General features: G+C 32.2%; 3 protein-coding genes and 2 long non-coding RNA genes across 5 annotated transcripts; 3 read left to right on the top strand and 2 right to left on the bottom strand.

Moving 5' to 3' along the window:
- Positions 1-2,171: 2,171 nt before the first annotated feature.
- On the top strand, positions 2,172-3,210 carry LOC139518068 (uncharacterized). Its single transcript, XR_011663283.1, has 2 exons — positions 2,172-2,416; positions 2,840-3,210. It is a non-coding gene; the product is annotated as an uncharacterized lncRNA (long non-coding RNA).
- Positions 3,211-6,548: 3,338 nt separating this feature from the next.
- On the top strand, positions 6,549-21,850 carry LOC139518066 (uncharacterized). The gene is made up of 8 exons (XM_071309722.1): positions 6,549-7,524; positions 8,007-8,078; positions 8,991-9,165; positions 10,261-10,281; positions 11,115-11,200; positions 12,580-12,638; positions 17,783-18,383; positions 21,357-21,850. Exons 1-7 carry the CDS (start codon positions 6,676-6,678, stop codon positions 18,378-18,380), a joined length of 1,860 nt encoding a protein of 619 aa, XP_071165823.1. The 5' UTR covers positions 6,549-6,675; the 3' UTR covers positions 18,381-18,383; positions 21,357-21,850.
- On the bottom strand, positions 18,930-19,874 carry LOC139515552 (uncharacterized). The gene has a single exon (XM_071305129.1). The coding sequence runs from the start codon at positions 19,872-19,874 to the stop codon at positions 18,930-18,932; it is 945 nt and encodes a 314-aa protein (XP_071161230.1).
- On the bottom strand, positions 20,298-21,128 carry LOC139515551 (uncharacterized). Its single transcript, XM_071305128.1, has one exon. The coding sequence runs from the start codon at positions 21,126-21,128 to the stop codon at positions 20,298-20,300; it is 831 nt and encodes a 276-aa protein (XP_071161229.1).
- Positions 21,851-24,997: 3,147 nt separating the features above from the next.
- Positions 24,998-26,851, top strand: LOC139518065 (uncharacterized). Its single transcript, XR_011663281.1, has 2 exons — positions 24,998-25,129; positions 26,515-26,851. It is a non-coding gene; the product is annotated as an uncharacterized lncRNA (long non-coding RNA).
- Positions 26,852-27,078: the final 227 nt, after the last annotated feature.

The following is a 27,078-nucleotide window of genomic DNA, read 5'->3' as shown; positions in this document are numbered from 1 at the left end:
TCAATAATGCATATAAAGAAAACAAAATGGATATGTTTCTACGACAAAAAGCTTACTCGTACTTGTGTGACATCAGCCTTTTTAATTATTGGCATCGAGCTTCTCTCATGAAATTCATTTTAAAACCTTTAGAAATGACTTTATTGAACAATATAGAACAATATAGAATAAATCATGCAATAAATACAGCTCATAAAACGTTCTTGAATAAAGTCAGTTATAAAATCGCTATTCATTTCACAAAATAAAATTTTCAGATTCTGCATCTCTCTATAGCCTTCTAAATACACGTTCTACCTAATTACTGATGATCAACTTGAAGCAACCATTGAAGTATTATAGTGTCGTCAATATAATACTTTAATACATGAAGCAACCAAGTTGAAAATTGTAAATTGTCAAAAACATTAACATCGTTTAATTTTGAACCACACAGAACTTTAATTGCAGTCTTTTTTTATTCACTTCTTCTCATAGACAGTGTAGTAAGAACAATTGTGGACGTCAAATTAAATAATGATAGCTTAAGGATGCATTACTTCATTCAAGTATTATGTCCGAAAGATGTGATAGAAAGTCTAAAGATAAAAAATGACATCAACATAAAAAATCTGTCACTTTCAGTTTATCTAAGATGGAAAAATATTTTGTTTCCGATGCAATTTAGCAGAAACATTGATGACAATGAAAAAAAGTATTTACAAAAATACCGAGCTCCATGGTAACTTAAAAAGGGGTATATATAGATGTGGTATGATTGCAATTGAGACAACTATTCACAAGAGACCAAATGACAAAAACATTAACAACTATAGGTCTATATTACCGTGTCGAAAATAAACCGAAGAAACTATGTGTTAATTCTGGTTAGTAGCTAACTTAACCTCTCACTTTTATGATAGTTGCGCAAAGTTATATTGACAAAAACAGATTAGCATACCCAAACAGACATACTAAATAATGCGATAACGATTAATTTAATTAGTGTTTGTTTTGTTTGCAGTATTTGTCAAGAGGTAATTTACGATTATATATTTAAAGGGGCACTAGCTGCCAAATTAATGTTCACTTATTTTACTCAAATTCTCATATTTTATTTATAACAATCTAAAACATTTGTCCAATCTATCAAAAGTATATAAAAAAAAAACAATTTACAGGACATGGTCTCAATAAGATGTAGCTTCGTTTCGTGTGAATTTTAGCCAAGAAGCCATCTAACTAACTATCGAGTTGACCTTCTATAACCGTATAAGCAATGTAAACATAAACATAGATATAAATAGATTGAGTAATTCGTGCAATTGGATTTTTATAGGTCTGTTAAATTTTGTATTATAGATTAAAAAAGTATGTTTATCGTCGTTTTTACCTTTATAAGAATTTTTTTTTGTTGGATCGAATCAGTCCATCAAATTATTTTATTTACCTTTGTTTCACTTTTAATGTTAACATTCTTTTTCTTTAAATAACCGTACATGGACAATGCATGCGTTATTCTACTACATCTTTCTACGGGTTTAAACATATACGGATTTAATGAGGTCGAATTATTCACTTGAAATATACTGTATACATATAATGACTGATTATCCTGTTAGTGCAAATACACAGTGTACAAATATTCGGTTAATTTCAGATGAATTTGGCTTTTACAGCGGAGGACTCTTTCTTTGTCTGTAATGACACACGTGTTATGTAAGTGAAAAAAGTAAATCACAAAAATACTGAACTCCGAGTAAAATTTAAACGGAAAGTCCTTAATCAATTGGCAAAATCAAAAGCTCAAAAACATCAAACGAATGGATAACAACTGACTGGTACAGGCATTTTCTTCTGTAGAAAATGGTGGACTGAAACTGGTTTTATAGTAAGCTAAACCTCTTACTTGTTTGTCAGTCGCATCAAATTCAAATATGTTCATACAAATTTATTAAGATTTTGAAGTTTACAAACAAATATGTTACGTTGAAGGATATTGATTCAGAAAATAATTTTCGATGCAATACCAGGAATATATTTCCAAATGCATTGGATATTTTTTTTCAAATTTATATCTCCTTTTTCCCCAAAAAAAACCACCTTTTAACAAAAAAAATGCATTAGTCTGTATTTGTTAATTTTCGTTTCTCATAGATATATCTACTTGACTGTTAAGCTCCTATCAATTGACTGGGAAGAAAAACTTAGTGCAAATTACGATATAAATAATATGTACATCTATAATTTACAGTTGAAATAGTATATTTAAGAAAAACTGAGTTTGTCGAAAAAGTAAAATCACAACTACGAGGGAAATTCAAACGGAAAGGCTCGAATCAAATGGCAAAATCTTAAGCTCAAACACATTAAACGAATGGATAACAGTCATTTTCCTACGTAGCAGTTGAGCATAGAAATCTTCACAAAGTTTTCAGTACGTACACATATATCATTTAGAAATTGGAAGATGTGATATGAGTGCCAATGAGACAATTCTCCATCCAAGTAACAATTTATAAAATTAAACCATTATTGGTCAAGATACAGCCTTCAACACGGAGCCTTGGCTCGCACCGAACAGCAAGCTATAAAGGGTCCCAAAAATTACTTGTGTAAAACCATTCAAACGGGAAAACCAACGTTCTAACCTATAAAAAAAAAAGAGAACCGAGAAACATTTATGAACATCAGATTCCTGACTTAGGACAGGTGCAAACAATTGCAGCTGGATTAAACGGTTTAATGGTTCCTAACATTCTCCTTTTTCTGAAACAATAGTATAACATCACAACATTTCTACATAATATCAGACTTGTGTATGTATGATTATATCAATAGATGTGCTACTTTTTTGTAGATTTACTTTGTTGGAAACAGATTTACTGTTAGTTTTTAAAACCGGCAACTTTCCAGGCGATAAAATTGTAGTTAATACAGTAAACATTCATTTGATGGCGAGATTTAAAGATTCAAGTTTATACTATGTACCGGATTCATTGACAATAGTAAAATACGAATTTATAAAGAAACGATTACTAGGTAGTCTTCGATTTATAAGGACTTCCAAATGAAGGAAGAAAATGCGTTCTTTTTGTACGAAGATGAACTAATAGGTTTTATAAATAAATGAAATTTGAAGTTTAAATAAAACTTGACATATATGAAGTGTAAATATGTAGTATCAAAAGCACTGGGATCAAATATAGCATAAAACCATTATGTGACGTATATGTGTATTTTGTTTTTATATACAAAACATGGACTTTCTTATTATAGTCTGCAGTAATTTGAATAATATCACTTATAAAATTATGTTCATTAATACTTAAATTAAGTTGATTGAATTTCAGCAGTATATTTTTCAAAGATAATTTTGAAGGAAGTGTAATCTGTATTAGGATACTCAATTATGTTAAAATGTAGACAAAAATAAGGTTCTTGTGTTATTGACAATGAATAAAGGCAACAGTTGTATACTGCTGTTCAAAATTCATAAATCGATTGAGGAAAAAACAAATCCGGGTTGCAAACTTAAAGACAATTACAATCAAAACCAAGGGTTAAACAAAGACTCATAAAACCAAAAGACATTTACATCAAAAGATAAGTAATAAATAAGAAACAACACGAACTCCACTAAAAACCGGGAGTGAAATCAGGTGCTCTGGAAGGGTAAGCATTTCCTGCACCATATACGGCACCCGTCGTGTTATTTCTTTGTTCAGTTCGGTAATGATGGAAGGTTATTATGACTGAGGAAGAATATCAGATATGATTTCTTACACACTTTTGTCATAACGGCCAATCAGCTCATGATGGCGACCGTAAAATTTCTTGAGTGACGACCTTAATTTGATTGATGCATAGCCCTGTCTAAGCAATTTTTGAGAAAGCAGTATTCCTCGTTCAAAAAAACAAAAAAAACAAAAAAGTATTCCTCGTTCAACAAAACAACGCACTTTGAGCTATCTCTAGAGTAACGTATCAATTGAGAAACATATACTCCATACGCTGGTTCCGCTGGGATGATGCTACGCAGAAATGGAAAGTTGACTTTAGGAAAATTAAAATCGTCGCGTTTTTCATTAATTTTGGTATTTAACCTATCATCAGTAGTCATTTCGAGAAAAAGGTCTAGATATGTAGCAGATTTATCTGTGTCGGCAGCATCTTTAATTTCAATTTCACTTGGATATATTAAATGTAAGTGATCACTGAATCTATTATTATTAAGAGAAAGTACATCATCAATATACCAAAAAGTTAAATTAATAACTGGGCTTATGTCTTTTCTCCTTTCTGTAAGCCCTTGCATAAATTCTGCTTCATAGGAATACAAAAACAAATCTGAGAGTAGAGGAGCGCAATTAAACTTAGGGAAACACAGCAAATATAAAAGGAGAACAACGACACAACAGAAACACAACACTAAAATGTAAATATACATACCAAGGCCATAAACATATACAGGTTTTGTGCAAAACTTTTAATATGCTGGAGACCGACCTGCTTTTTCTGCAATAATTTACGTTTACAAAAATGTCATCATCCAAGCAAATTTGTGTTTGCTACATCTATCAAAATAATACTATGACAAGAGCACATACTTTTCAGCATCATAACCAGATATTCTTTGCTAATGGATTTTTCTTCAAACGATATCGAACCTTGAAAAGGATATTTGATCAATCTTAAGCAATATAAAATAATCAAATATGTAACAAAGAAGCACAAAGAGGTATATAGACAAAGCACAGTAGCAAAATTGAACGACAATAATACAAAAATTTACCATAGCACAATAACACAATAACGGGATGTATAAGTACAGAACCACGTCATGTGTATCAAGGAAACAAAAAAAGTTATTAAGACAAAGCACATTAGCAAAAAAGAAAAACGAGAATACAAAACTTATCATAGAACAATAACGAAATATACAAATACAGAGCCACGTCGTAGGTATCAAGAAAACACAAAAAGGCATATAGACAAAGCACATAAGCAAAAATGAAAGACAAGAATACAAAAAATAACATAGAGGGTTATTATTAATTTTATAAGGTTATTAACAAATGGACACTAAGGTCACTACTACAAATTGGTTGACCAATACGTTGTTTCGGTGTCTTAATGTATTATTGACATGTCTTCGTGATCTTACAACCTAATCTCCATTATAGTCGTATTATCTGTTGCTTTACCAATGTGTCCAAATGTGTTCCAAATTTTGACACTTTGACTAGAAGGTAAACTCTCATGGCGGATAATAAGTGCATATCTTTTAATGTACTCAGACTCTCTCCTTTTGGAGTTAATGCGATTACCTTAGTCACTGTTTTCATCCTTAATTTGTCGCAAACGATTTACTAGATTTGAATATCGGTTAATTACTATCGCCGTAATATAAGAATAGCAAAATGATAAGCTATTATTTACCAATTGAGCATTGGCATTTAAGTTTCAAAAGATTCAGGGCTCGGCGTATGTTTCTTCGTTAAATTTGTGTATGCTGAACGTATCTTAGATGAAATGATGCACTTTAGTGGAGTAAATAGGTGCATGAGCTTTTGCAATTATGTCTCATAATACATTTTAACCGATATGGTTTTAGATATAACAGCAACATAAGAATAAATTATGGGAAGAATGTTGATGGTGTATTATAGACTTCGGTGATTCAAAGCAGAAATAAAATCTGCATTTGTTATTAGCGGTTCATTTTCTTTTGAATGAATTTATAAAAAAAATCGTAAGTAGGTTTGAGTCAATAATTCAGATTCGTGACAATAAGTTGTAACAAATCTGCCATGCAGAACACAAATTAAGGATCAATAGGAATTTCTACATGCAGACAGAACTGTTAGAAAGAGGGAAATAAAGGACAGTTATCCTATATTTTAAAAAGTGTGCCTCTTTCTATGATTCAGGAATGGTCGAAAATTTCGTTAGACGTTGAGGAAGTACAAACAATACATAGCTGTTCTTTTTCTAATATTTATAGATAGGATAATATTTTCCTGTGTTAATCTTATTAATTTCATTCTGAACAGGCTGCTACATCAACAGTTCACGATTCAGAAGATAATCTTCTACTAAACATAGTCATATGAAGTCTGCACACGTATAAATTTGATTGCACACCACTAAAGTATCGGACAATATTTTTTTCAAATACTCATATAACGGTAAATAACGACAATGACCTAGGTTTTGTAAATTTTAAATGGTAGTTTAAAAATGTTCATAATAATAGGATTATTGATCTGTGATCATTGATCAGTTTTCAAAATATTATTGATTTTAGTAGGTATAATTCGAGGTATTCTGGAGGAAACTTATAACATTTGTTAGTTAAATTTTAATTAGAAAGGTAATTACACAATACCGTGCATACAAATAAGTACCCCAAACAAAATAAGATCGATTGTATTACAAAAATCTAATGCATAACAAATATTTTAAATTTAGAATAAAGACATTCAGAATAGTAAGATGTATCAGATTACTGAAGTTAATAAAATAGAATTTATAATGCATTGGGCTTGTACTTAAATGGATAAAACAATAGACCGTATTATACATATATGTTTACACGGTTTATAATTTTGATCAAGAGATACCCAGTTATTATTTGTAAGGTCAAAACATTTTAATGGCTTTACATGTTATCGCTCAAAACTGGATTATAAAATGTATGGAAAAAGTAGTAAAAATTTACCTTTGGGTGCTTCAGGATTTTATGATAATTCGAAAGAAAATTCAATACCTTATAATAATGACAGGCTTGATGATGCAGTTAGTTTGGATTATTCCCAAGCCCTTAGTGGATTTCAAAGATCAGATTTTGTAGCAAGTGGTGACTACGCCAGCCGAATTGAACGAAGCTCGGACAGGCGACATGATATCGACTCTCGTGAAACAAGCGGTGACTATGCTACAAGAATCGGAAGTTTTACTCAAAACCTTACAAGTACACCAGATCTTCCCGTGCGCAGAAATAGTGGAGCATATGCTCAACGGATTGGAAATTCATCTCGTAATGAAAAGGAAATATCGCATAAGGATCAGAGATTCCATAACATAGGGATGGACAAACTTGGACGAACTATGCACATTGAAATATCTCCTAAGGATCAGAGATTTCATAACACAGGGATGGACAAACTTGGACGAACTATGCACAGTGAGCGTGTCTATGAAAACCAACTCTTTAAAGATAAATATGGAAATTACTATCCACCACCTATTTCGGAAGACGATATCGGCCTGCAAGGTGTAGAAAGTCCTCGATCAATACTGGAAACAGCAAGGTCATTTCCGGTAGGATTTGAAGCGTCAGATATGTCAAGAAGTGTTCCATATATTTCTCCGCCTGGTGAATCAACAGATCAAGGATCTTTTAAAAGACATAAACAATCCTCTCAAAGACGAAAAATGAGGAGGAACTCTCCTCCAGATGAACATTTGGAGAGTGAAACCCCCGCATGGGCAAATCGTCTTCTTACGAAGGAATCTTCCTTATTGTCAAAATTCAGAAATGTAAGGAAAAAAGTTTCTTTCAGCTTCTCTTTATTTGTATTCAATTAAAAACGTCTATTGTTATAAACTTTATTACTACTTAAAATATTACTTTACATATATCTTTCACCTGTGTAAAGAGCCGTGTTATGTAAAGTTTTGACACCTTTGTATTTTAACTTGACATTATCAGTAAGTAAAGGATATATAGGATATGTGTCAATTAGACAGCAACCTCTAGACAAAGATTATAAAAACACACATTGAGCAAGTTAAGTCATTTGGTTTACTTTTAGAATATCATTTACTAAACAATTTTTGAATGTTTTAGATGTTCAGATAAAGTTTGTGTTGTTGTGTTAAAACAATGCTCATACAAGATACAAGATAAAACATATACATATGTTACAATCGTTAAATTAATTTGCACTAATATAATGTTTAATTGTTTAACTATATGCTTTGAACCGATTGAGTAAATAGATAAAATGGTTTTATTTCAGATGAAATCAGCAATAAATAAATGGACTCTCAGACGTATTTCTAAACCAAGAACATCGTTCATTAAAGGACAGGTGTGTATCTTTTATTAATAGGTAGTTTGATTGCTCAGTATAAACACTCATGCACGTTATTGATAAATAAAGAGTCTGAGGATTTTTTTCCGGATTGATCATTTATGTTCATCTGTTGCTATGAATGGTCATTTTTTGTTCTTGCGAAAATGTGCACTTTTGTATACAAATGTCTCCTACATTTTGTGTTGCAGATTATTCTTTTCCATCCTGTCTTTTGCAAAGCTATCTATTTTAAGTTCTTTCCAGGGCCGAGTTTCCTATTTCTAATTTTTACTGCAACTTCCATCCCCCCCCCCTAAACAAAACACAAACAGTTGTCCCCTAAAGAAAACGGTACTTTTATGGATGCGCAATCTACGTAAATGCTGACATAATTTTTTTCTAAAAAAGGTTCAAATCACTGCATTCATGAAAATCTACATATATAGTATGAGTGATAATATGACATACGTTTGTCAATACGTTCAAACTGGTATTTGTTGGGCGTTTGATACCTCGGCGTCCTGCTGATGATTAATTGCAGTTTCATTGACAATAAACTGTAACGTCTTATGTTTGGGAGTTTTTTGTTTGTTTTCATAACGTTATGCTGTAATCATTTCATCAAAATAATATTCCTGGTATGATTGTGTTGCATAATATATGTTGAATATCAGAAACAATATTTCACAGCTGTAGAGTCAAGGCTATCCGTATTATGTAAAACGGTTGATCTGTAGTGAATGGCATTAAATATAGAAAAAAGAACATAGCTTAAAGATGATGTAAGCTGATGTATTAATTAGTTATCATTGCTTCTTATAGTATGCATCTTTTGGGAAACATTAGATCTTTTTTATATACAATATACTTACTTTTTCGTGTTACAGTTTTTAATGTAATTTCTTTCTATCTTTTTTCTTGCTACAGGGCCCAAAAGTATTAAATTTATTTGATAGCATTGATGTGTTGAGCTCTTCAAGTACACAAGATCTACTTCCTCAAAATCCGCGTAAAGAAAAAACAAATAACATTGCTTCATGTTTTTGTGGATTATTTTTAATGATAATATTTGTGTTTCCTGTTATTCCTGTGATTGTGATATGTAAGTAATTCAAGTATTACTCTGTTAATGAGGCCATAGTTATCTCTATTGTGTTTTTTTTTTTTTTTATTAATACCAACTATTTGTAAATAATATATCAAAAAGTTACTACTTGCATATGACATTTTAGAATATAATTAAATATGATAAAAGTAATTAGTAGTATCTTCGTCACTCTTTCTTTCTTGTGCAATTTGTTTCATACAATTACTTATTACAATGCTATAATATATACATGAATAATTCAAAAGTAAGATGCAACACAAACCAATAAAAAAAGGCTGAGTGAACCACAAAACTCCAACAGAAGAAGATCAGATTCGCCGACATAATAAGAATATCTGTTATGCAGAATCAGTAAATCATTCAAAAAGTATAATCACAAAAATTCCGAACTCAGACACATCAAACGAATGAACAACAACTGTCGTATCCTGACTTTGTACGGGCATATTCTTATATATAAAAAAATGATAGATTAAACCTGGTTTAATAGCTAGCTAAACCTCCCACTTGTATGACGGGATGTATTAGAACAAAGCCAGGTCAAATTCATATCACGAAAAATAGTCTAAACAGTAGAATTAATATTCAAACAGACAAATAAAATCATACTTTAACACATTATTAAGATGGCAAACAACGTCAGTATCCGGGATCTATACTGCAAGACTATTGTCTATTATTTGGAAAGTTGATACAGACTATTTATCAGCAATATAGAGGGAAAAGGAAATACTCAGTAGATTTCAGATCCAAAGATAGTCTGGTGTCTTAGTCTGTCATGACATTAATTAATTCGATTGGGATCTTTGTAAAACCTTTTAAATATGAAGCAGGTCTACAGCAAAATAGTGTTGTATCTTATCCTCCTTTATCATTAGTATGGGAATATATTAGAATAATTAGTTATCAAAGGTACCAGGATTATAATTTAATACGCCAGACGCGCGTTTCGTCTACATAAGACTCATCAGTGACGCTCAGATCAAAATAGTTATAAAGCCATAAAACCATTTCATGATATCCATTCCATCATAATTTAGTTTATCCTTTTCGATATCGTTTGAATTAATCAATATTCGTACTTTTCAGTCACAGATCCTTCCGATTTCGGTAAGTATTTCAGAATTGGAACTTACAAGACACATAAACCACAAAGCTATAATCGCTTGAATATTACGATGCTGCTTTGTGTCATCTAACTATACCATTAGTTATTATAAAAAAAAGTATAATAACAAAAATACCGTTAATATTTTTTTCTTTGTAGGCATATGAAGTTCAATTTCGAGTTCAAATATTTTTTTTTTTCCAAAACTTTTTCTATTTCATATAGTTCAGACTACAACACGTTTAAACCATTGATATATCTGTTTAAGTAGATAAATCTAAGACATCAAAGTCAGAAATATTCAAGTTCTATATTTTCAATCAAAAGAGGATAACATAAATAAATTGACAAAAAGTTCCCTTGTATTTAACTGCACCCCAATTTGAATATGAAAATTGACAAAACACAATTTTTGAAATAAACGTTACATACGGGTTTACTTTAAGTTGTCATCTTATGGATAGAGGATCAAGCGACTCAACTCCTGATAACCAGAATCATGTGTTAAGACTACAGCAAACAATCTTATAACATAACGATACTGACTCCCCATTGATGACGTTCACATATAAAACTTAACATATATTTAACTGAATGTTACAAACCAACACACTGTGAGATCGCTTTGTTCGTGTGTTTGTGTGAATTATACATGTAAAATGGTTTTGGAAAACGCTATGTTTTGGCTATATCGTCCTCCGGTCTAATAATGGCAATGTAAAGTCACTTTCTTTATAATATTAACTTTCCTAATTTCATATAGAGCCGTCTGCTCTTTGTTGCATATTTGTTTGTTTAAATAGTACAGCTAATGATATTTTTATATATATTTTAGCTCAAATTGAAATAACTATAAAATTTAGTGGATCTATGGATGCTAATTTTGATATCAGAATCATGGAACAGGAAATATGTCGTCAGGTAGGTGAATTATATTTGACATTAATATTGTTTTAAAGTTGAAAGTTAATCCACTTCACACCGATTCAAACACAAGATATATTAAGTGTTTGACTATAGTAAATCTGGGCTACATCAGTCCGACTATAATACTCATTATGGACTCAAATGTTACTCAAGCTACATCCGACTATAATACTCATTATGGACTCAAATGTTACTCAAGCTACATCCGACTATAATACTCATTATGGACTCAAATGTTACTCATTATGGACTCAAATGTTACTCATTATGGACTCAAATGTTACTCAAGCTACATTGTTTTACTTATGCATTTAAATAATAACATAAAGAGTACCAATTTTTCTGCATCAGAAGCACATTACGACAATCAATGTCAAAAATGTGGAATATAGATTCTTTTGCATATATTCCCAATCCTATTTGCTGAATTTGTGATATGATACCTCAAGGGCTTCAAATATATGTCAGAGACTTTTCTTATATCAAAATTAAACTACATATATACAATATTTAGAGGAATAGTAAAATAATACAAAAAAAGGATACAGAAGTCTGAAGATCTCAAATAACATGTAAATAGGATAATAAAAAATACTGCAAAATGCAAATTCCAAAAGGGGAAGTCCGTAAAAAATGTTAAAGTCAAAAGTCGACGGAACAAGTAAAAAACAACACTCCATATAAAAAAAAGACAATGAGAAAAAAAGGACAAACAAAAAACAACAATGAAACACCGACAAATTACAAAAATGTATTAATGAGTACATAACACAGTGCTAAGAACAATGCATTAGATAATGACAAAACCTTCGACCAATGCAACAACCTCCTTCCAATATAAATTCAATACTATTTATGAAATATTCCATCTATAAAGTTGACAAAATACAAGGACATGGGGTTTTTTTCACTGCAAAAAGTTGTTGACTTAGCACAATTATTCTACGTACAATAAGTAATGAGAAAAAGGCATATAGTTGGGTTTTTTTCTGAGTCATTTGGTTTCTTGTGGTGAGTTGTCTTATTGGCAGCCATATCACATCTTCTTTTCATGAAAATGTATATACAATCTTAAAGTTATGGTCAATTAGCAACGATTATCAATTTCGTGCAAAACAAGAGACGCTTTTTCATTCAACGCAACATGGTTCATCCCATTTTCTTTTGATTTGATGTGTTAAAAATAGTTATTCCATACTTGAACTTTAATATTGAATAGCAAATTTCATATACATGTACCATCAATTCAATATTTTTTTATAGAACTTAAACCGTAAGGAGGGGGTAAATGTTGTTTTGTACTAAGCACTTTACAAGAGAAGGAATGTATATAATTGATTAAGAATACCCATATTTTATCTTTTATATTACAGATTGATACGGCTTTTTCGTCATACAGCAGTTTTTATTCCTGTGACCTTATTAATATCAAGTTAGTACAAAAATAAGTAAATAGCAAATAAAGACAATTAACAAATGTTCATAACTCAAAGGAAATGTCAAATGTCAAATGTAATTTCATTTTTCATTGTGACAATACATTTAAGCTCAATATTCCAGCATTGGGGCCAGTAACATATTAAAAGTACTCATAATAAAATATGACAAAGGAGTAGGGGCTTTAATGGCCTAAAATGGCCCCAGATTTACAAGATAATGAAAATTCTAACAGAGCAGATTTTTCTCCATAAATTATTAGAATATGAGTAAATGATTTAAAAAAAATGTTTTTATTTAACTAAAAAAGGTTCAATGACGTCACAATGGTAGGTGCAAATGACGTCATAATTGGGAAAATAAGCAAAAATACCGAAAATTTGATGGTTTTTCTAAATTTTGACCACCGCACCATGCTTGCACCAATTAGAAATTTTAACATTTTGACAAGTTCATACATATCAAACTTCGGATAAAAAATCTTTTTGGTGCAAGGTTGGTGCGATAGTTTATTTTATATTTTTCATAGCCAAGCGGAGCAATAAAAAGCTGAAATTTGCCGTCCAAATTGGACCTTTTCATCTGACAAAGTTTAGTTTATACATTCTTATACCTATAGAAACTTATTTTTTTTGTTTATGAATGTAAAGTGTATTCCTAATTATATTTCCGTAAGTTTATCTAGTTAAATTTCTTTAAAAAATCAGACAGCAATAGACTTCATGTGTAAGGGAGTCAATAACAATTTTGAGGACAATTGTTTTAATTATAAAATTTTAGATAGACCATCAATATAACAAAATCTGTACATTTCTGATGTTTTTGCTAATTATAAATTCAAAATTTGTTGTTTGAATAGGGCAATCTTCCCTCTCTGATATTAAGGTCAGATCCATGATTTATGTAACGAAAGGGGGGGGGGGTGTATTTTACTTAAATGTCAATAATTGGCGAGAAACACGAGATTTATTTCGAAATGAAACTACCTATGTTCCAATTGAATGTGTCTTTGTGGGTAATGTGCATAGAGAACAAGTTCTATAAAATTTTATGGTAAAAAAACGGAAACAACATAAGGTATACTATCCATATATCCGTATAAACATGTAATCATATATTATTATATAAGTACATCTGAGCCTGTGACAACTATACAACTGATTTATTCATTGGATCACCAGCAGTGATGGTTATACATGGCTATGCACATTATGTATATACAACTCGTCTAAACATCAACCCAACAATGTAAGATCTAAAAATTTGCAAATGAATCTATAATACTAAAATTACGAGGTCCAATTTGTCAGCCGTCATCACGTAAAAACGACGAATCACAGAATTCAACTTTATATATAACTAATATAGTACAAAGGTGTAGATTAAAAATTACACCACTCCAGGCCCTTTTGTTTTCCACGTAATTAATATTGCCAATAATTAAGAAGTTCCGGGTCGAGTCCGCTACCGATACCAATAGTATATTCACCTGTTACCTATTACCTTATTTGTACGTTCCGCATCTGACAGGCGCACCACCAAACGTTGTATTCAGGATTAATATGACACTACTAAATTGTCAAATTATTACCTATTGTAGTATTTTAATCAGTAAGAATTTCTAAGATAACAATAGGAATACTAAAAATCTGGACTAAAAATAAGGCGTATAGGTACAGTTTTCATTGTTGATTAAAAAATACTCCATTCCAGGACATTTTGTTTTCCAAATAATTAATATTACCAATAATTTATAAGTTCAAGTTCGACGGGTTCATCAAACAGAAAGACTTGAAAGCAGAGAAAAACTGTGTATCTTATAATCGGCATGACTTTATCAGATGACAATACTAATACTAAAATAAGGCTTGCGCATAGTTATATACTTTAATTCAGTCACGGACCCGTGATATCACGGGTGTGTTCTAGTATATATATATATATATGGATAATTGACCTTTCCATGCATAGAAAATAGAGCCTGAAGTCTGTAAGCATACTACATGTCTGTTACCTTTTTAAAGGTTAGGTTTTGAATAGTTTTATAATCATGCGTAAAAATGAAGTGTAAATTTTAAAATGTGACCCGGCTTTGTTGTTAAGCCCTATTTGTGGGCATTATGTTTTCTGGTCTATGCGTCTGTTCGTCCGTGCGTTTGTCAGTCTGTTCGTCTGATTGTCCTTGTGTCTCGCTTCAGGTTTAAGTGTTCGGTCAAGGTAGTTGAATCTGACATTAGACTCAGACTTTTTTTGAAGTAAATTTTACTGTGTGTATTGAGTGTTTAATTTTTTTCTACTTTGCCTAGAGGTAAAGGGAGATTGGGTTTGACTTCGCAAAAAAAAAACATGTTTAAATCTGCCGATTTTTTGGGCCTGTCCTAACCTAGGATTTCCTGGCCATTGTTAGTCTTGCGATTTGGGCATCCATGTAATAAAGACACATTCTTGTTTTCAATAATTTTGACGAATATATAATGAATATTGTCATGATGATCAAAGACCAAGTCATACGACGCTAAGATTAGTGAAGGCGAAACTGAGTAAACTAATCACATTGACAAAAACTACAATAAAACAAATAATATATATATATATATGTAATGAATATAGAAAAAATCTAAGAATACAGATTTATTTGATATAGTAGCATGTTCCATTTTTTTTTTGTTTTTTTTTTGTTTTTTTTTTAATAATTAATCAGTTTATTGCACTATTCGTTGTTAACAAATGCCCTAAAAGGTACAACTATCCCAGATAGGTATATCCCTGTGTGTGAATTATCATGTGAACCAGGGGATTCACAAGATAAACTTATTATAGGTTTCAAAATGGTTAATACAATTTTTTTGTTTTGTAATTCTATAGAATGTAACGGTAATAAGTCTGGACGACTGAAATAGATAATAAAAATAAGATGAATTTGGAAAAGTCAACCCTAACGATCCTTTACATAAGTCTAGAGGAGGTGGGGTTGGAAAGGGGGGGGGGGTACTTCAATACTTAATTGATAGGGGTGCCGCTGTTTTGTCACCTTACCCAGTTTAACATTTTAAAAATATATACCTTTTCATAAATTGTTTAGGAAAAAAAGTTATATCATATATATCTGATAGTTTTCTCAACTTTTCACTTATTCAAGCTTAAAAAGGTGTAAATAGAAGTGCCCCCCTTCAACCCCAACCCCTTCTGGAAACATAACTACTGTCATGGAAATACACTGACTTTTGAAAACACCCTCTAAGGCATGTGTCTGTATCTATTTTTTGAAGATAATCAATATTAAGATTTCTAAGCGCTAAATGTGTCTTGTCTTTATATTATTCTTCTTGTCGCTGATAAGTGAGACCCCACCCAGCATCAGATGCACAATCTGTATATATCAGCAATACCCGGTATTTTGTTTTGTTTGTTGGTGTTTCAATATTGCTTTCCCCCTTAGTATTTACCTTGGAGTTTGTTTCTTTTTACAATTTACACCTTAAATTGCCTTTCTGTTTCAATATATTTAAAATTAAATCTTGTAAATAGAAAACAAATCGCGGTTGCCATGGGCACAGATATGTTGCTAGGGAGAAACAACAGTGAATTGGCAAAAATGTGCAATTAATTATGTAGTATTTAAATAGTGTACAAGTGTAAAGTTCACTGCATGCTAAACAGGTTCAATTTCAAATATAGATATATTAAGCTGTATAATAATCATATTTGATGATTTTAACTCTGCCATTTTAGTGGTTGCTAGGCAACAGAATAAACCAGCTAGACCCAAAATTCGATTATTTTCAGAAGGTCTATGGTATAGACTTACAACATGACAAATTAAATGGAATTTGGGGGTGGGGCCAAAAATGGCCCTTATAGCCCCTAGTCCTTTGCATGTGTGTATAATTATTTGTTGAATTTCGATAATTCCAAGGTTTATATTCTTCCAAGTTGTCCCTTATGGACATTGACATCTTCTTAAAAGAGGGACGAAAGATACCAAAGGGACAGTCAAACTCATAAATCTAAAACAAACTGACAACGCCATGGCTTAAAATGAAAAAGACAAACAGAAAAACAATAGTACACATGACACAACATTAAAAACTAAAGAATAAACAACACGAACCCCACCAAAAACTAGGGGTGATCACAGGTGCTCCGGAAGGGTAAGCAGATCCTGCTCCACATGTGGCACCCGTCGTGTTGCTTATGTGATTACAAATCCGGTAAATAGTCTAATTCGGTAGGTCACATTCATGAAAGGGAAGGGGATTGTAGTTACGACGTAAGGAACATATCCGATATCATTTGTGAAACGGTTATTCCATAACGGTCAACCAACTCGTGATGGCGTCCGTAAAGTTTACGAAGGGATGATTTCAACTTCACCATTTGGAACTCTTGGTTTAATAGCTTCCTTGTGAGCAGTAACCCTCTATCAAGAAAATCATGATAGGTAATGCAAGCACGGGAATATCGTATCAATTGGGATATATATACCCCGTATGCAGGTGCTGCTGGAATGTTGCTACTTAGAAATGGAAAGTTCACAATGGGAAAGCTGAAATCATCTCTTTTGTCGTAAAGTTTTGTTTTCAACCGACCCTCATTGTCAATTTCTAGATTATGTAATTCAGTCAAGTCTTAAAAATAGACATCAGATATTTCTCGTTTTGCCCCAAAAAATCCCTTCTTAATTTAAAAAAAATTTAAAATTCATTATTCGTTATTTCTTGTATCATAGCCGGTAAAGTTACGTATATTGATATTTAAAACTGAATTCATAAAATCAGATCATAATATATTTTTCAATATAAGACGTAAAAATAAAAAGAGGTAAATTTAAGGGAAAATACAATTATCTAAAATGATAAGCCATTTAAAATCTTTGGAAATGATATTTCATATTTCGAATGTTTAATTATGGCAAATATGTCAAACAAAAATATCAATGTTTAAATCCACCATGCAGTTTTTAAATAATTTTATTTTTTGGGCGATATTACAATCTAAATATCTAAAGTTTCTGTGACTTGTGTCGACTGAGACTACTTTTAGCTCCATGATTGTCAAGCAAAATCCGATAATTCGATACACAAGAACCATGAGTGTGTAAATTGCAGTATGGAATAATAAGATTTTATTTTATTTCAGGAATGGATCTATTACGGCAAATCTTTACCTTCTGTTTCGTGTCTCAAATATACCAAACGAACATGTCATTGAAGAAACTATTAACAAGTATTTGACAACTGTTCGAACAATCAGCACGATTGCATACGAAAAAAACTCTACAAAAACAATAAAATACACATTTGTTAAACAGAGACTTGTAGGTGAACTGCCTTATACGAGAGGTAAAACAACAATAGAACAAACTACTACTCCAATATTATCGACATCTGCGACAAAAACTACTGCTACAATACCATCGACAACTGCAGAAGAAACTACTACTACAACACAAGTACAAACAACAGTAGAAGATATAAGTACACCTGTTACAACTAGTTTAACAACGGAAATAATGACAGAAATAGAGACAACGACGAAGTCAGATACTACAACTTCAAATGTACAAATAACATCCGAAATGCCGACAACAACTGAAGGACTTACAACATTAACGACACCAAGTACTATAACACTACAATCTACCAATCCAGATAATGCAACTTCAAGTGAACAAACATCTACATCTACCAATGGATATACAACAACACAAACCCCAGAAAGTAGTACGACTTCATAATAGGTATCTTGAGGGTTATTCACTTTTGTTGTGGAAGAAAAATAACGTCTTGCTAGTTCAGATGCTTTATGATCGTAAGATGAAATATATATATACGTAACAATAACGTTACGTTACATTAACAATAGTGTGCGCGAAAGTACGGGAAACAATTACATTACAAAACGTTCTAATGTCACTTGGCCTATATTCACGACATTCTGGGGGCCTCAAAATGCATAAGAAATAAAATTATTTTAAAATGATAAATAATCAAAACTATTAAAGTTCTTTAAATTGATCACATTGAAAGTTTTTTGTAATTTCACTTTACGTTAACTGTCCTTCACAAAATCCTTTAACAGTTACTATAGTTCTAATGGATATAACTTCACAATTGGTCGTGAGGTAATTAGTCCTGTAGAAGTCCATACTTTTGCTGCTCAAATAGTTTGTTTGCTGTGATTGTATCAAGTTGTTGAATATTCGCGTTGTGTTTGTCGTTGTGCATCTCTGTTGTCGTAATAATCTTCCCATGTAAAGATGAGATGTATCCTTGATGTGTAGAGGTCAGGTAAAATCTATCCCAGATGTGCAAAATGGTAGGGTGTCTTTAACTCGATCCTTTGGTAGTGGTGGTGGTTCCCAAGGTAGTTTTGCGACATATTTATTTTCCTTAAAAATTATGCTACAGTTTTGATACTCAAGCATTAGGTTTTGTACATTTTGTATGGTTTCATCAGAATTCGTCTCTAATCCGCTCGACTCAATTTCCCGAAATTTCTGTAAATTGCACTCCTCGGGTTTGTGCACCACTAAAACATTCATCCTTGTAGAGTTCCATTGTGTATTATCAGTATCTGTGTTCAGCGGTCCTGATAGCAAATAGCCTATTTTAGATTTAACAGCTGTTGGTCCGTCACCTCGAATAATTTCATCTTGTACTAAAGACCAGTAGTAGTCTGCTCCAACGAGAAGTGAAATATTAAACTTTTCATCCTGCGTAACTGGGTGGGCAAGTTGTAATCCTCGTAAATAGGGCAAGCTGTTAATGTTTACCCGTTTCTTCATATGTATCGGTGCGGCAATTTTTGGAACAATAATTACTTCCATTGGAATTCTTTCTTTTCTTTCGGTCTCAATGGATAATGTTGCTTTCTCCAGGTTGCGTACATCACCTTCTTTCCCGCCAAATGCAGAAATTTGCATGCTTACTATACCAGTTGGTTTGATATGGAGTTTCTCTACTAGTTCTTGAGAAATAAATGAATTCTGGGCGCCTTCATCGAGTAGAATGTTAGTCATAACACTTTCATCATGGTACCATACGGGCGCTACGGCGGTTTTCAATAGAATTTCGGTATGTGCTGTAACTGCAGAATGCATAGCGGCGCTCGTTGTTTCTGTGGTACTTTGTAGCTCTTCGTTGACAGGTTTTGTTACGGCTTTATTTTCATTTGAAGTGGAGTTTTCATTTAGTAAATTATTACGGCAGATGCTACTGTGATGCTTCATACTGCAATTTCGGCAACTGTATTTTGACTTGCATTCCGAAACCTTGTGATTACCGAAACAGTTAAAGCAAACTCGTTTTTCCTTTACGATTTGGGTGCGGGCGTTTATATCGGTGATCTTTGTACATTCATTTGGGTGATGCGGGTTTTGACAAAACAAACACGGCCTTTTAGTCTTAACGGAACTATTGTTAGACCCTGTTGACTTCCATCTTTTGTTTGTAGTTTCTGTCACGAACGATGCGGTGGGGATAATATCGGTTTCAATAGGATTGGCGTTAGCGGCCTCTTGGATACAAATTTCTTTCTTTATTGCTTTGCGTAAACTTGAAATATTCCAATCATCATTACCGTGGTCTCGAGTAATGTTTTGTCTGACAAAACATGGAAGTTTGTTGAGTATTAGTGGTATTAAAAGGCTTCCTTACGATTCCTGATATCGACCCATTCCTTCTAATTCACGTATATTACTTTCTATTGTGTCACTGAACGATTTCAGTCCCCTAATTCCGGGCGTTGGTGCAGGCAAATTTAGCAAATTTTGCATGTATGCGTTTACTATTTTGTGTTGTTGGCCAAATCTCTCGTGTAGAATTTGTATTGCTTGATTATAGTTTGTATTAGTCATTTGCATTCCCGAAATACACTGGCTAGCTTCTCCATAAAGTTGCGATTTTAAATAATTAAATCGTTGCACGTCACTCAATGAAGGATTTTCATGTACGGAATTATTATAGGAATCCCAAAAGGCTGACCATTCCAATAGATTTCCGCCGAAGGTTGGCAAGTTGAGTTTAGGCAATTTGTTATAATGACTTGACACTGTGGAGGTGGGCATGCTTGACTGGCTTAGGCTTGTTTGCTCTGAGTTGAAAATTATCTGGTTAGAATGATCTTGCACGCTGGGGTTATTGCATATAAAATCTGATGCATTAGGGTTAAGAGCTGATTGATTTTTAGACTGACTAACACTTACTTCTTTTATGAACTTTTCAATTTTCGTTATTCCAATTTGAATCTCTAACTCGTATCTGTCAACTTCTTCAATTTCTTCGTCGAGGTCTTCTTCTTCTTCAATAGATTCTAAAATCTTCTCATTGAGGTCGGACAATGTCTTCTTCTTGGTTTTGATAAGCTCCATCATGGATCTGAGGTTGACAACATCTTGTTGCGGTTCTGTCGGGTCTGCTTTTTTCAGTAGTTTTATTACTGCTCGTCGATGTGCGGCTCGTACTGTTTTGAGTTTCGAACTCATCTCTAGTTGAGGTTTTCGTCACGGCACCAATATCTTGAGGGTTATTCACTTTTGTTGTGGAAGAAAAATAACGTCTTGCTAGTTCAGATGCTTTATGATCGTAAGATGAAATATATATATACGTAACAATAACGTTACGTTACATTAACAATAGTGTGCGCGAAAGTACGGGAAACAATTACATTACAAAACGTTCTAATGTCACTTGGCCTATATTCACGACAATAGGCTTTCATTGAATGAATAAAAGAAAAGTTTTGGTACTGGTAACGTCAATAGTGACGTGTTTAAATTGTTATTATTTTTAGAAACGTTATACCTATTTTAGATGCTTCCTAATAAATTCATTTATACGTTACAAAGTATACATTCAAAGGTGAACCGCTTTGAATAGCTGAGGTCGATGCTGATTTGTATGAAGTGTTCAGGAAATGTTATACAGATGCTTATAGGCATAGCCTCTACAAAACATCAAATATTCTGTGTTCGGCAAGTGAGGCATTTATAAATTCCATCTCATATATCTTAAAATTACGATGTATGAACACTTATTTTATAAATACATGAACAAATCGTTCTAAATAGAGTGACAAACGCTATAAGGAAGCAGAGATAATGTGATGTCCTGGTGTACTGTCGTGTATTCATGGGAGATGTCAATTGTTATTATGTGGTTTAATGTAGTAGTGTACTATTATATTATAAAATTATTTATTTCTCAGTCTTGAAGGTTCTTGTGTTTATTTGTTCTGTATTTCTGTCACGTAATGTTTTCATTTGAGCAGTATTTTTACCATAATCATATAAGCGGGAGGTTTGGCTAGCCATATAACCGGGTTCATTCCACCATTGTTTTGTTAAAATGGTCTGTATCAAGTCAATAATATGACAATTCTTCTAATAGTCCGTTTCTGTGAATGTTTGCTGTTATTTTGTTGTTGCTTCAGTTAACTGGTTCTGTTGTTCCGTGGTTTTCATCTTATAGTAATCGATTTATGACTATCGATCAGCGGTATACTAAGATAAGATAAGATAAGATAAGATAAGAATTTTATTAATCTAACCAAGAACCCATAAAGGGCATCATTTTACAACACAATATGATTGGAAAAAGCAAAACAGAAAACTAATACCATACTATAACATTATGGACAGGATCAGAGCCTAATACAACATGTGTTTTATATAACTATTATATTAAATCTTATAACAATAAAATATCATATTATTTCATATATTTTGTTTACATCTGGATCTTATTTCTAAACCTTTAATAATGTAATTTCCTAGGCACATGAGAGTTGGTAAATGCTCATTTGTGAACAGCCAGAAATATTTCTTATCATTAGATAGTTCTTTAAAATTAGTACAAAAAGTGATAACTTTATCATATGATAATTTCCTCTGTTCATCATATAATGGACAATTTACTGTAAAATGGGTCTCATCTTCAATAGAATTTGATCTATGTGATAAGCAGTGATGACATAGACGTTGAGTTCTCTCTATGTATTTTTCACTATATCTATCTTTCTCAATTCTAAGATCATGAGCACTTATTCTCATTTTACATATAGCTCTTCTTATACTAAAATCTTTAATTGATAAATAAGCCTCCTTTACAAAGTCAGTCTTGAGGTTGAAGTAATTTTCTAATTTACTATTACCTTGTGATAAGGTTTCAGATCTTTTGACCAACCAAAATGTTTTAAAACTATTACAAAGTTTACCTTTTACAAATTTAATTAATTTATTGAGCTTTGTATCTAAATTTTGTATATCAAGTGATTGAAGTACATATTTCATAGATGAATACCAACAATTAATGTTTTCTGCATCTAAAATTTTATTACAAACATAAGCATCATAAAGTAACCCTTTGTCCAACTTTATACTACTTTTGCCTTTAAATATCACAGTGAACCTGAGAGTATGGATACTTCTGAAAAGAAGATGTTTCAGATTTTGATCATTTCGTTGATTTTGACGGTTTAAACTAGAATGGTGCATTCAATTTTTCAATTGTCAACTCCCGATTTCTCAGCAGTTGATACATAACGCTCGTGCGTGTTCATGTAATTTTGGTCTTCATTAGTACAAGTATATACTCCTTATACAAAAATTGCTCAGACAGAGTTATGAGGATGAACAACTGAAATCGACACTAAATTTGTATAACAGTCACGAAAAAGTTGTTCGATACGACATAATTTTGCAGTTTAAGATCTTAAAAGGTGGGTTTTTTTCTGAGTCGGATTTTTTTTTTCGCAGATAATGCGAACATTTCAATTTAGTATTACGAAGCTATCAATCAAATTATTTTTTTTCAAAATTAAACACAATAAGGCCTGGTGAAAATCTGGATTCAGAATATCTATATTTTTAAAACATAACCTGCCCCCCCCCCCCCCCCCCCCCCGCATCCTTCAAATTAAATGGTCGTTCCCTCAGCAGGTGATGCGCTCCTTTCGAATTTCATGCGATTCCTTTAGAACTTTGATTGTCTATTCGTGAGTTTGAACACCGTAACACTACTGCTGCCTATATTTACAGAGAAAAAATATTTAGATATATGTTGGTATGGTCAAAGTTTGTTAAGTGTTTATGAAGTTTAGCTATTCCTTATTGATTCATAACATTAAAAAAACATATCTTCGGGAAGAGGGGCACAGTGAATCCCAAATCATGTCACCACTCCCTTAATGGTACACTTTTTTCTCGAAAACAAATGTAAATGTTTGATGTAGATTTACCCAAAACTTTTCAAGATTCGAAACGCCTTCAACTTGTCATATACGCATATTAATTGTTTCACTAGATGCTACTGCTAAGAAGCCTCTATATTTATTTTTTATTTTTTGGGTTGTTGAATTAATGACTAATATCAATATATCCTCCTGAACTAGAAATTAAAAAAGACACGGCTTCCTCTTCCTCATTTTTATACCTCGAATTTGACATAAGAGGTCAACTTAGTGCTAGAATCTATGACAAACAAGACGATTCTAATTTTGAAATAATCAATTTCCCCCACCTTAGAAGCAATATACCAACTTCATTTACTTGTGGGATATATATTTCCCAACTCATTTGATATTCTAAAGTTTGCAGCGGTATACTACTGTGTCCTTTATTTGCAGCTGCTAATCAGACTTTATAAAACGTCACATGTGTCTGTGCAAAAAGTTGATGAACCAGGTTTATGTCAAAGAACTTCTTGTCATTTGCTAAAAAAAATGGTCATCGGAAGACACAAAGACCTTGTTGCTACTTATTTCATATCAACTTCACAAATAGTACACGATGGTCTTGGGGTATAAATTCTAGATACTGATGTTGTTTGTCATCTTAGTGAGTAATATAAACCGTGGAAAAATTAGTGATGGTCTCAGGTATACTGGGAGGAAACGCAGATCTTAATTCACTAGTGGCTCCCATCGTGTTGCTCATTTGAGTACAAACTCGGTTATAAGTTTCATTCGGTAATGATGTTGAGTGAAAAGAGGACGGGTATATCAAACATATATTCGTGGTCTTCAGTGACACAGATACAACCAACTCGTGATGGAGACCGTCAAACTTTTGAATTGGGTTTGCTTCCTTTAACTCATGTAAAATTATAAAGAGTTATGATTGCAAGGCATTGTTTACAACAATCTAATTAAAATTAAATTACAAAGAATGATAATAATGGAAATATTAACATCTGCGATTATGGCAAAAGAAATAAGAATCTAGGTTAGGTCTGAATATGTTAAATAACGCATTTGTTTTTGTTATCGATGAGTGGACAAGTTTACGCATTATCAACTGTATATCAGTGAATGTGAATAAGATGATATATGTTTTCCAACAACATCCGGGTAGAAGTTTAGTTATGATACATATATGTACAAACGATGTTATCAACAACTGACATTCTTATTTGACTGAATTCAAGTGAAGGTTGTGCAAGGTACAATCGGGATAAACTATATTCAGAACATTTGATCGTAGAAAAGGTATTTATAAATGCATATTTATTTAAGAAAATTTTGATGGAGGATATTTTTACTTTTAATATTAACACAAAAAGAATTAAATAGCAAACATATATAGTAAACCAATTTTGAACTGAAACTGTTATTAAGATCTGCGCAGCTCATGATATAAAAAGTAAACACAAAAATACCGGACTCCGAGGAAAATTCAAACCGAAAAGTTCCTAATCAAATGGCAAAATCAAAAGCTCAAACACATCAAACGAATTGATAACAAATGTCATATTCCTGACTTAGTACAGGCATTTTCTTATGTGGAAAATGTTGGATTAAACCTGATTTTTTAGCTTGCTAAACTTCTCGCTGAACAGTAAATTGTAAGTTATGTTCAGTATTTCAGTAATTTTTGGTCCACTGCGGTAGATTTAATACTGCTCAGAATGTTCATTTGCAGTCAATTAAGATGTGTTTATTGGGGTTGTGATCAGACTTTTCAGTGGTTGTTACTCATCAGTCAATTAAGATGTGTTTATTGGGGTTCTGATCAGACTTTTCAGTGGTTTTTACTCATCTGTATAAATAACAACATACTGAATTATCTGAAAAACTACTGTACAGTACTGAGTTTACTAAACAATATAAAAAAGAAGATGTGGTATGATTGCCAACAACTGTCCACAAGAGATCAAAATGACACAGAAATTAACAACTATAGGTCACCGTACGGCCTTCAACAATGAACAAAGTCGATACCGCATAGTCAGCTATAAAAGGCCCCGAAATGACAATGTAAAAAAATTCAAACGAGAAAACTAACGACCCGTTATCTATACCAAAAAATGAACGAAAAACAAATATGTAACACATAAACAAACGACAACCACTGAATTACAGGAAGACTGCTTAATTTAGCTACTAAAAAACAAACACTTTTAATCAAAGTAAAACCGAAACAAGACGAAATGCTGATGTATTATATATCATTTAAGAGAGAGAAAAGGATTTAACAACAGTATACCAACAAACTAAATGCTATTATTTAGTATGTATTAGATATGCACGTTTCTATAATTTGAAATGACTACACCTGACTAAAAAGCTGCCAGTGTAGTCAATGCTATATGTGACAGCATCCTGATACACAAAAATATAACAAGACAAACTTCTGGAAGCATTTAATTAAATTTGTCTATTGCTGACACCATGGAAGCAAATTTACAGAAAAACCAACTATTCACTCAAACTAATGTTAAGCATACACTTATTAAATAATCAAGAAGTCATCAATTCCTCGAAGGGACATATCTTTATTACCACTGGGTTTTTTTATCTATAAATCTGCTTGATAATCCTCGAGGTCACCATGCACGCAGTTTTAATACCATTCTTTGAACTCATATTTCTAGTTATATAATCCAAATGGAAAAAGAGAAGATTTACTGTGTGTCGTGTCGCAAGAAAACAAACACAACGAATTTAGTACCTTACACAGATCCGAAGTCTAAGAAAAGGATGCTCAAAGGCACTTGTACTGTGTGCAAGAAAGGAAAATCTATGTTTGTTTGACAGTAACACTGTTTACTTTCAGTACACTTTCAGTACAGCTTCAGTACACTTTCAGGACACTATTCTTTTTATAGGAGATTGTTTAGTATGATTTGTTTTTCTTGTAAATTGTAACAAAAATCTTATGTACAATTATATGTCGATATCACGAATAATAAACTAAAAATCTGAATTTTACCTTACTGTAGAACTCTCTCCGTTGCTTAATATGTTTTATTAAATCCTGCTTTACATGTTGCACCCGTCGTGTTACTCACGTAGGTACAAATTTGGTAGTAAAGCTAATCTAAGATGTCAATTTCGAGATAAACAGGGCGAGATTGTGGTTACAACAACTGGAATGTTATCTGTAAAACAGATATTACATAACAGTGAAGTAACTAGTGATGGATTCGGTAAAATTT

This window comes from Mytilus edulis, chromosome 3, assembly GCF_963676685.1.
Source record: "Mytilus edulis chromosome 3, xbMytEdul2.2, whole genome shotgun sequence".
Classification (NCBI taxonomy): Eukaryota; Metazoa; Mollusca; class Bivalvia; order Mytilida; family Mytilidae; genus Mytilus; species Mytilus edulis.
The sequence above is the reverse complement of the archived record's forward strand: the minus strand, read 5'-3'. Positions and strand labels throughout refer to the sequence as shown.